Raw genomic sequence first — 11,963 nt, 5'->3', positions numbered from 1 at the left:
TATAATTATTTATAAAATTGCACTATTTAAATTAGCATTCAATATAATTAATAACAATGTGTAATAAAGTCTCGACATTTAGGGAAACCAACTGGCCTGGGTGGATGATCTTTGGCTTTTCCAACTTTCAAAATTAATGCCATGCCAAGTTCTCCATGGAAAGACCAATGACAATGTAAAAACCAGTAGCCTAGAATATGAAATATACTACATAAGATTATATAAATATTTGCATCTATGTAATAAATGTTCAGGATTTGCTCCTTGAAGACCTCCTTGCTTTTATAATATATTGTAATATCCTCTTTTTTAATAAATAGTTGATATTTATAGATAAATTATTTTAATTATGTTTTTATTTATGTATATTGTTTATTTGTTCTTTTAAATCAAAAAACAAGCTAACCAGTTTTCATTATCTAAAATAAAGACGCCTTTCAAAACGAGATAGATGGCGGTGCGCGTCCTTCCGAAGTGTTCGTTGGGTTGTTTGTTTGATAATATGAATTGAAATTTGTCAACTTTGGTTCTTACTATACAGTAATCCAGGAAAAGGAATATTCAAAGAAGAAATGGAGGAAAGTGAAAATTATCAATAAACTAATTACATCGCAAATAAAGCAGAGCGATTGTACTACAATCGATTATTTATTGGATCGAGCAGTAAAAAGTTGAAGATGGAGGAGCGGAAACAGTGACTCTGGGTTTTGCGAGCTGGGTGAGATGACGTCCGTTCAGCTAGAGAGGGGAAAGAAAAAAAAAGCCATTGTTGGGAGTTTGGATATAGCATCATCGTGAAGAAGAGATCAACGATGATCAGTGGAAGCTGTGTAATTGGTTAGTCTAATTTCTAAGTAGAATTTATTGTGTTTGTAAAATGTCTAGAAATTAAGTTAGTCTTATTAGTAGTAAAGTGTCGTCTGTTCTGATTGCCAGGTAACCCGCCCTGAGAAAAGTCTCTTATGTTATAAAATTATATTATCTGTTGAGTATTGAAGTTTTTAGGAGTTTTTTTTTAACCCAATCTATCTCCTGTATATTTGAAACAAGTTAAAAAACGATTAAAATTCTTTTTATTTTATTTTTAATATTTTTTAAATTATTACAATATATATTTTTTTTAAAGCCTTCAGAATTTCAAAATAGAATTGAGTGCATTTTAATTATGGCAAATGATTTTTTTTTTTTTAATGAAGCCAACTTTATAAGTTCTTCGAGACGTCCAACGGACTTAATTCTGGAATTTAATGTGGAGTGACATACTTCAATGAAGGGTTCTCTTGGAAATCTAATTTTAAAAATATTTTACATCCCCAAAAACTGCAACATATGTTTAATGAGAAAGTTCATGAAACCAACAAACTTAAAGAATTAAACCGTTTGAGTATTCAGTTTCCCATGAGAATCATCATATTATGATGATGGCCTCAATACTGATGGGAGATTCTTACAGACCATTGAATTTTTAAATGGTTTTGTTCTTTTTATTTCTTTGATTTTCTGCACACCTTCAGGACGAGATTGGAAAATCACTGGAGTAAAATAATTCTAAAATTTTATTTTGTATGAGAATAATTAATTGAAAATATGTATTTACACTAAAAAGTCCAGAGCTATGTCCAATAGATGAGTGGAAGAACTTATTAAGTCAACTTCAATACCAAAAGAATCTGCATTCACCATCACTAAATGCTACCAAGTTTCATTTTTAAATTCTCAAAAGTCTTGGAAAATAGGGGATGTTAATGGAATCTTGAATATGTAAAAGAAAGAGCATTATATTGTACCTGGATTATCTGCTTTAAATTGCAGTATAACAACTCCTTGACGTGGTACTGTAATTACATCTTTTATTGGGCGGCAACAAGATTTGGTTCGATTGCTGTAAGCAAGTTCTATCAACTCCTCATCTGACATATTCACAAATTCTAGACCACCTTCTTGAAATGCAACTTGGGCATTATATCCATGAATATGAACTGGATGAGTAAGAAAATTAGCTACAAATAGTGTTATATTAGTTTTCAACCATAGATAACAAAAAATTAGCTGGAAACTAAGAACATTATATTAAATTTTAACAAAACTGGTCTTTAATTGATAAACAAAATTATGTTCTTAACTTAGTTTTTTAAAAAAAAAAAATTTGTATATACAATATAAAAAGGATTACATTTGAATCTCAGAATAAGTGTAACACATGCGTTGAGGCAAATCGGGTAAACAGCAGTACATTCACAAGGCATTTCCTTCTCAACGGATCTGTCTATGCATGATTTGTTACAGAATGTACCCGGAGGATTGTACTTAGCAGATCCAAGTAAAGTTGTAGAAGGGTTCGAAAATATTATATCATTCACCGTCGCTAAAAATATGGATCTCAGTCCAGGTCCTATAACAAAATAAATGAACAAACAAGCAGAAAAACATAAATACCGGTTTAATATGTTGAATGTCACTATACTTTTCAGGATCATGTAATTCAATTATATCATAAGTAAGTTAACAAAATATGGGAAAACTCTTATTTGGCATACAAAACACAAACTACAAATTATCTCATATATGGCAGGTAATATGTTAACCTGGGAGAGGTATAGCCATGAGCATTTTGCTCATATTGGAAAATAAACATCTATATTTTCCTAGAATTGCATCTGTTTTGTTCATACTTTTGTCAACCTTCCGTTAACCCTTTGATGTTATTATTACCATCTTTTTTATCTCCCCACCTATACTCAATTCAGTTTTGCTCTGGCCGCCTCGCAACGGTAAGACTGAGTATTTCTCTAACCATCACACTCCTAACATGACATCTGTTTTTTCTCATTTGAGCAATTTGCTCACCTGAACACCTTCTGTGTTTCTTGTTTTAAATTATGAGCCCAGGCAAGAAAGGCTATTCTGGATTCTTCAGCCCATGATAGAAGAGCTATAATTTACAGTGTCAATTTCCAATTGCATTGAAAGTTATAAAAGAATAAGTTATTAAAGAATATCTTAAACCTTGTTTGTGATCATCACATTCAATTATATAAGAAAAATAGTACAAATTGTCTATCATGAGATAAATCCTCAGAGAGCAGATTTTAAGGGAGAAAAAATAGGACACTCCAGCCAGGTTAAGGATAATCTAACTTTTATTTAACTGTGATAATAAATTAAAAAAAATTGCTTATCAATTTGAATTGAAATACAAGTAAAACTGCATGATAATTATGACCTGCAAGTGAGAAATGTAAAAAATACCTCATAATAAAAGACAGAAAGTCAAGGGAAAATCTTCTTTTCAAAGATTTTATGAAAATATTATTAAGAATAGAAAGGGAAGCAAGTTTATGAACCGATGGTTTTGTGATATTAGGGAATTTGTTGTGGAATAATATATATCTAGTTTGTTTCAAGTCTGCAACAAACGGGATATTTTTTTATTTGCATTTATTCGAGCAATGGTCTTACTGAAATAAACAATTTTATTGGAAGGATGATCATTACAACAGTTTTCATGAAGGATAAACATTTATTATTCCAAAGGTTGTAAAAATGCAAGGTATTTGTAAACACAATTAACTCAAGCCAAATTCCTTGTCACCATCTCATGTATATCTACTACACTGTTGCCATTCTGTTGTAAATTATTTTAACCATTGGAATGTAAAATTGAATTAAACTAAATACTATTGGTTATCCAACAAATTTGCATTTACAAAATTTACCTGTATAAAATAAATCCATCTCAAAAAGGATACCATTTATAATAAAGTTCAAAAAATAAAAAAAAGAGTAAAGCAGCCAGCTACTCAACATTGACAGATTCCAAACAGATATTAATTTATCAATTACCAAATAAACTTACTAAAAAACTGTTCATATTGCATGGTTTCTATATTATCTCTTGTAACAGGAGATAGAGAGAAATCATAAATATATGTCTTGCTCACGGGGCACATAATTTCATCTGTTGGGTCAATTGGAGGTGTATTACAGTCCCCTTCCATGTCTATTATACAAATTTCCTTTGATTTTTGTTCTTTATTCCTTGTTGGAGCACATGTTGATTCTACTGCATTACATGTCTGAAAAGTAGTATTAAATATAATATTTGTCATAGTGTTATTGTATTCAAATAACATGATGAGGATTTGTATTATGTTTAATTACTATCCTTCCTTAATAACCAAAAAGATTAAAGAAACAGGTACTGAGTAACTGAGTAATTCAGTCTTAATTATCAAATATCACTAATCTTTTGAAAACTATAAACTAATCTCAATACTAAATCACTAATCTCTCAAGAATTATAAACAGAGTGATCTATTATAAATGTTCTTTATTGTATTTAGTACTTTGTTTTAAAATTTAACCTATTCGAAAATGAAGCTACAAAAATTACTTGAAAAATGCAGTATTCTTACAGTATTGTATTTTATTGGAAACATTGTTCTAGATCTTAGCTCTGTTTCAGTAAAGTTGACATCTAAATTACTTGGTACATATCGCAATATGGCATAGCTTGTAATACTCTGGCATTTTCCAACACCTTGTATTAGGATTAAGTAAAGTCGCTCACAACTTTGATTCGCATGCAGCACAACATCAAATCTTTCAGCTGTAAAATAAGTATAATTTTTTTTTTCAACAAATAGTGTTATTTACAGATTAATAATTGTTAAAAATAATGATAGAGATTATGGTTTAGAAGAACATTAAACTTGCTATGCATGTAATTAACCTATATGTATGAGCTCTATTTATTTATGAATACAGCTTAGTACAATTAGTGAGGTGATAAAGTACACAACAAATCTCTAGATGTTACAAAATAAGATGGTTATGTGTAAAACTCAAGTTACTTATAAACTTACAAATTAAGTAATTTAAAAAAATTAATTATATTTATAAAGAATCAAAAGATAAAAAATATATGATGCAGTGCGCACGTCTCACAACTTTCACTTACCACCCTATAAACAACCCCAAATTTCGTGTAGATTGGTGGGCTCATGTTGATGTTATGGGTATTTTTATCATTTAAAAAAAAAAAAAATCTAAAGACTAGAGAAAGCGAAAAGTTATGAACAAATTTTTTTTTATATAGGAAGATGGTCAGGGTTGCGGTCGAAGGAGAAACAAAAATAGTTGTAAACTATTTTTGTTTCTCCTTTGACCGCAAGTCTGACCATCTTCCTATGTATCAATTTTTACGGTCAACTAAATATACATATATACAATTTTTTTTTAGTTTTCTGTTATCAAAATTTATATTTTAGGATTTTTCATGTTGGGATTAATGAATATAAATTTTGTTCCTACCAAGAATAAAACATTTTAACAAAAGATAATGTAGCCGTAATGCAATCTGGAATGATGATGATGAAATTAAACCCTGTCAGATTATTTGAGTGAGGATAATACCTACCTAATATCCGAGACTATTTAATATTATATTGATATACCGAGTTTAATCATGATTGTTTGAGCCATTTTTAAGAAAATAGAAAAAATTTATTTTATGAAGTGTCACCTCTGGCTAGTCGATTTTATTGAAAAATTTCCTGTCATATCCCAGGCATATACTCACCTAAAATATGTAATTTCAGTTTTGTACAACTTTTCGTTTTTAAGCTAGGCTGTTCACAGACAAACACACAGAAACATTAACCATTTTGCAAGGCTAGGTTTTTGAACTCAAGGAATCTAAAATATGTATTTCTGTCAAACTTTAAATAAAAATTTCGCATTATCCCAATATTTTCCCTTACTATAAATTATATATATGTAAGTGAAAGTAAAAATGGTTATACTTCAAATTTTTATCTTTTTGGCTTATTAGTCTGTATTTAATTTGAAAAAAAAAAAAAAAATTGCATACCTTATATTTAAGGCAATGATTATCTTTTGTAGGTAGAGAAGAAAAGTTTGATTCTTCTTCTTTTTTTAAACTAATTCCTAATGACTTACTCCTTGTGGTGAATCGGTTCTTTTGAACGATTCCTCAATTGATTAGTTTTACCTTATTATTTTTATTTTTCTTATTTGAAAAACAAATCTTTTTATTTAAAATAAAAACAACAATAATTAAAAAAACTATTACTCAAACTAATTTTAATAATACTCAATAATACTAAAATTTCAATTAATAAAAAAAATTAAAACAACACAACAGATATTCTATAATCGGTTTCAATCATGATTATACTTCCTAAATAATTTTAGTTAGTTTTTTTCTTCTACGATAAATAAAAAATAATTCAATGCTTGCGTTAACTGTTACAGAATACTTATACCTTTTCTTAAAAGTAATGAAGTTAACCATCTATTTACTAGATAATCTCATTTCCTGTTGTTTATACTGTAATGAAGTAATAAAAATGAGTATATTTTGTTTTATAAACTGACTTAAAATAAAAATTAAACAACTTAGTACCAAGTCGAAGAGCTTAATAAAGCAAAATATCATCTTTGAATTTCCTAAATAGAATTAAACGACTTCAAATGAATCTCTTGAGTTTATGATTTTTTTCAAAGGAATGGAATTTTTGGTATCCTGATTCATCTGCCGATCTCTAATTGTAGAAAACTGATATTCTATTGTCATCACATTAAGCTGTAGGAGCTACATGAATTTTTACAACTTACAACTTACACAGATAGGATTCAACCCATTCTACTATGAACCCAAAAGTAAAGAGTAGAAATTAATCAAGGATCCTGTTGCAGTTTGTGAATGATGGGTAACATGAGATAATTCCTAATACCTAATCGTAATTTAACAATTTAATTTAAAAATGTAAGATTTTAAACTTTAAAAATAAATAAATGCTTCTCATAAAAAGGTTTTTCTTAATTTTTTGCTCTTGATTTTAGGGGAAAAGATTACAGAAGCTTTAAAGAAAAATTAAGAGATTTTTAAAACATTATAATAGCTTATAACTAAATGGTTTTGAGACTCAAAGAAAACAGTAAATGGATTAATATTAATCTGAATGTGTTAGATTTTAGCAACTCCTGCTCTCATTTGGTTTTTGACTTCAGAGCTATCTAGTAACAGCTGTAATAAATCACCAATATAGTATTCTTGGTATTTTCACTATTAATGATTTAAGTTTTTGGCAATATTTTGAGTATATTCATTACGTTTTACCTGCATTAACAATAAGTGTGTCACAAACAACTGGTTTAATCTTATGCCCTCCATCAACAGTTATAATAGTAACAGAATGACTTTCAAACTGAATGGCATAAGCACATGTAAAGCTGCAACTTCCAATTATTCTGATTCTAGATTTTTTACCAGCTACAACATCAATGATGGCTGCTGGCATGAACCTCGAAGCAGATTTCTGTAAATATTTAATCTGATCATAATTTTAAAGTTTACTTATTGAAATAAAAATTTTAATTTCATCAAATTCTGAATGACACAAGGTGCTTGTTGAGTTATAAAATAGATAATGCTATAACGGATCTATAAGGAGAAGAAAGAAAAAATTTCTTTTCCAAAAATGACTACTGATAACAAAATATGGCTGGGTTTAAAATATATCCCATACAGCTAAATATAGGCATTATAAATTTTTTAAAAAATACACCTACATCATAATATGATGATTTCCCATTTATCAAAATAGTGTCTGGTGAAAGATTTTGTTTATCTAATGTGAAGCTAGATACTAAATTTCTAGTTGGGGTATTGGTCCAATCTATAACCATCATTGTATTGTTATCATAGTCATACATGCATTGAAGAGGTTCATAGATGCACTTTACTATTAAAGCTCCTAATAGACCATCCAGCCTTTGCATACCTTAAAAAATAAAATAAGTGATAGAAATGTTTAAATATTTTATTCATAAAAATTGATAAGCCAATAACAAAAAAGCTGTTTCTAGTTCATATTATAAATATTTACCTGTATGGGAATGATACCAAAATGTTCCACACTCAGGGACCTTAAAGACATATCTGAATTTATTCCCTGGGGGTATTGGACACTGCGTAATATAAGGCACACCATCAAAATATTGAGCACCATTCATTTGTCTTAAGCCATGCCAATGTATAGTTGTTGTGCTTTCATGCATTATATTTACAACATCGACCACCAGGGTATCATTTTGACATACCTTGGAATAAAAATAAAACAATTGGGGATGTATTTTCAACAATAATAATGGATTTAGTATAAGCTTATGGATTTGGTAGGCTTTAGGTTTACTTCGATCTCTGGAGCTGGCATTTGTCGATTAGCAGCAATAATGCTCCTTGGCCATCCATTGCCAGGAACACATCCATGATTGGAACAGTCTTCCATGTTTTCAGGACATCCTTCACAAGCCCTGCAACAATGAGAATTTAAGAAACATAATTATCATTCCTCAGGCTCATTTTAAAAACATTAAGTATAATGTAATATTCAAAGAAATATCAACCATAAAATATATGAAATTCCAATTAGTATTATCAATGCATATTAGGTACTCATACATACAATAATTTAATACAATTTACATTGATAATTTTTTACATGTAAGTTAATCTTTGATGGACAAAATCATACTTTTAACAAACTGGTCTCAAAATCTATGTTAAATTTCTTGTAAAGTAAATAATTTAGGGCGTAGCTGCAAATAAGAGTCCATACTCTAAAAGTTACATTTCAGCTATGGATTTTAAATTTTATTAACAAATTGAGCTGAATTTATTTATTCAGATATTTAAGAAAATTTCCCTCTAAAGTACCTTCAACTTTGTTTATTTAAAATAATTAACTATCTCACATTTTTACTGGTAATGAAAAAAAAGATAAACATAAACTATGAAAAGATTTGATAATTAACTATAGGAAATGAGAGGCAAATGTTTTTTCCAAGTTGAAAACATGCTTACGGAAATAAGAGTAGTAATATAGATGTATTAAATACCATTAAAAAGCCGAAGATTAAAATAAATTTCCAAAAATCCCACCAGATACCTTACCATTAATCTATGACTTCCTGACATACAGAACCCTTTAACTCCACTTTGTCAAACAGAACAGCTATCAGATTACAACTGGACAAATGGCTGGGTTGGATTCCTCATACAAGACTGAAAACAGAAAATTGCTCCTAGATTCTGACTATTACAAAACTAGACCAACTGACTATGTTTCTGATTGATTACAAAAGGTTCCTTTATATGACTATTAGGCTTATTTGGACATACAAAGTTAAGCCTATGATCTCAACTAAACCATAGGATTTCTCCCGTATCCACAAATCCATGCAATCCAAAATCCTTGTTAAATCCCACAATAATCCATATTTTGTCCCAAAAAAAATCATTCCTAATGACCTCCATGTTCCATATTTTGACGATTTAGCTCGATTCATAAATAAATCCTTCCACGATAAACACGCTGAGCATTCAAACCCAATTGTTTCTAACTTTGCTTCCTCTTCAATTCCTGATAATTCTCCTAAGTACTTGAAAAGAATATGGCTTCAATTCCTTTTAATAGAGAAATATTATTTTGGAGTTCAACTGTTGGCTAGATTTTCCACAAGTCTGTATTGCATGATTGCGTCATAATTAACACTTAATTTTGTTAGCACAACTGTAAATTTCAATAAATCATTTTTTTAAAATTAATAAAGCTTCATTAGCAAATTTAAAAGCACAATTTCATCAAAATTGATTGACTTCATGTCGATCCGCATCCAAATTAGGACAATGTCTCCCATAAGGACCGAAAGTCTGACAACTTACGAACCTGTGCGCTCAGAAGAGGTGTCATTAAAATTTGTTAACTATTCCCCTTTTTATTAGTAAAATATTTGGAAATTTATTAATGATATCGATTCTTACAATTTCTGATATAACCAAAGTTAATACTCGCCTGAGGAATTGGTACCTACAGGAGAGGGAGGGAGATGGTATAAGAGCCCAGAAGAAGAAGGGGTAGTAGTTTTTGTGATATTCGCATATGAACAAGAATTTTTGTCAAAACAACTAGAATCAATTTAGTTTAGCAAATATCACGAAAACTACTACTCCTATGGAGATAATTGTTATACGTTAAATTAACTTTATTTTGAGTGCTAGCAGACACCTGTACGTTTAATGATTTCTGAGATATATTTTTTCATATATAATATTGTTCCAATAACTAGAAATCCAGGGTTTGTGAATTTATTTTTTCAAATATCATAAAAAATACTACTCATGCGAGTATAAACATTATAAATTACATTATGCTACATTAAACTAGCTTTACGTTGAGTTCTCATGGACATCTACAGGTCTAATGATTGTTGAGACATAGTTTTCCTAAAATTAATTTTAAAAACTCCGGTTTTTTTTGTTCGTACTTTAATTTTTATTTCTTGTTTTCATCTGTTATTTCCGTTTCTATTAATTGTCAGTAAACTTTTATTATTTTTATTTAGTTTTTGTTTCATTGTACACCTTTTTAATTTTTTATATACTTTTCTAATTCATGTTAACTCATTTAAGTGTTTGTATCTTTTTTAGCCCTCAGCTCTGGGGGTTGAAAACGTGGGGCCGTTTTTCAATTTCAGGCGATTTAAAAATATTTCTCGATTAAACTATCTTAAAGTCTGCCCTTCCCGTTTTAAGAAAATATTTTAAAAGTGACATAGGACCGTCCCTCCCCCGGGGTCTTATCGGTGCGGGTCCGTCAGGGAAGGATTCCTTTTTTTTTGTGTTGGCTCAATATAGATAATTTTTCATTATTACAGTTTTTATTTGACCGCATCTGGACCATCTTCCTTTTCCATTTCCACTGATTCTTCGTTATGAAATGTTTTTTTACAAACCTGTTTATCAGAAACTATTGAACGTAAATAGCTCTATCAGGGCTGGTCCTTTAACAAATTTATTCAACCTTAAATGATGTTCAATTATGTTTTGTAGTCTTGTAGGTAGCTTTAAAGACATGAAGCTCCGAAAGAAAAATTATATATTTTTTTAAACCTTTTTAAACAGCTGCCATTTTTTATTCTCCCTCACTATTCTTAGCAAACTCATAATCTTTCTGATGAGAGTAAGTAATTATACATAATTTTCACAAAAGTAATAAAACATTGGGGTGACATTAATGCCTTTTTTCCATCGGGTTCTTGTACTAAGGGGGGAGGGGCTTTGCATTAGAATTACTGTTATTTCTTTAAATCGAAAAAAATAGTTAATTGATAAATCGATACTTACACGCCAAAAGTGGTATGCTGTTCGATATACAAAGTTAAGTGGCATATATAAGGAGTGCCATCGCAGATTCTCTTACAGAATTCTATCGGTACAAGATCACAATCGGATATAGTCTTATCTGGATAGCGACATTTCGATGATGTGTTAACAGGTTTATATTGTGAACTCCAGTCGTAATGCTTGGAACCTGAAAACTCATTTAGCATTAATTATTGTCATTAACCTTTAAACAATCATTAAACATTTAAACAAAACGGTCTGTGGTGAAAAATCATAAAATATTCTCATTCCGCAATCAGATACAACAATGGAGATATAAAAAAAGATACTACAAATCTATAATAGAAATATGGAAAATTTGAAAACCAATATGACAAGCTTGTCGGAAGTTGTTTTATCATAAACTAGCAGACCCGGCAATATTACTATAATTGAGGACGTATATACATTAATTGAACAGTATTGAAACTTTGATATCAATTAATATATAGATGGTTAGGATATCGCTAGAATAAAAAATGCTTGGATCCAGAAAGAAACGGGACTCACTGACACACTAAAGATGACAAGATTGAGCAAATGGAAATGGGAATGGGCATCTCCTTCGATGCGAAGACGACAGATAGTCAAAAATTGTCACAGAATGGACTCCATATGACCTTCAAAGAAGAAGAGGACGTCAAAAGAAAAGATGGAGCGATATGTTCAAGAGGATGGCAGGACCCCTCTGGTGGAGAGCTGCTAGGGACAG

The 11,963-nt window shown here is 29.9% G+C and overlaps 1 protein-coding gene across 2 annotated transcripts in view; it reads right to left on the bottom strand.

Moving 5' to 3' along the window:
- The window catches only part of LOC106677884 (uncharacterized), a gene marked incomplete at its 3' end in the record, with an annotated part of 16,644 nt that continues 4,681 nt past the window's right edge, over positions 1 to 11,963 (bottom strand). For both annotated transcript variants that reach the window (XM_014416070.2, XM_014416069.2), the window contains 10 exon segments: positions 1 to 190; positions 1,788 to 2,000; positions 2,174 to 2,392; positions 3,857 to 4,076; positions 4,416 to 4,609; positions 7,145 to 7,343; positions 7,597 to 7,808; positions 7,914 to 8,127; positions 8,220 to 8,340; positions 11,213 to 11,399. In XM_014416070.2, coding sequence (XP_014271556.1) covers positions 48 to 190; positions 1,788 to 2,000; positions 2,174 to 2,392; positions 3,857 to 4,076; positions 4,416 to 4,609; positions 7,145 to 7,343; positions 7,597 to 7,808; positions 7,914 to 8,127; positions 8,220 to 8,340; positions 11,213 to 11,399 — 1,922 coding nt within the window.

Source organism: Halyomorpha halys, unplaced genomic scaffold (genome assembly GCF_000696795.3).
Source record: "Halyomorpha halys isolate HHAL.00 unplaced genomic scaffold, Hhal_1.1 Scaffold111.1, whole genome shotgun sequence".
NCBI classification, from domain to species: Eukaryota; Metazoa; Arthropoda; class Insecta; order Hemiptera; family Pentatomidae; genus Halyomorpha; species Halyomorpha halys.
This window is presented reverse-complemented; position numbering and strand designations above follow the sequence as displayed.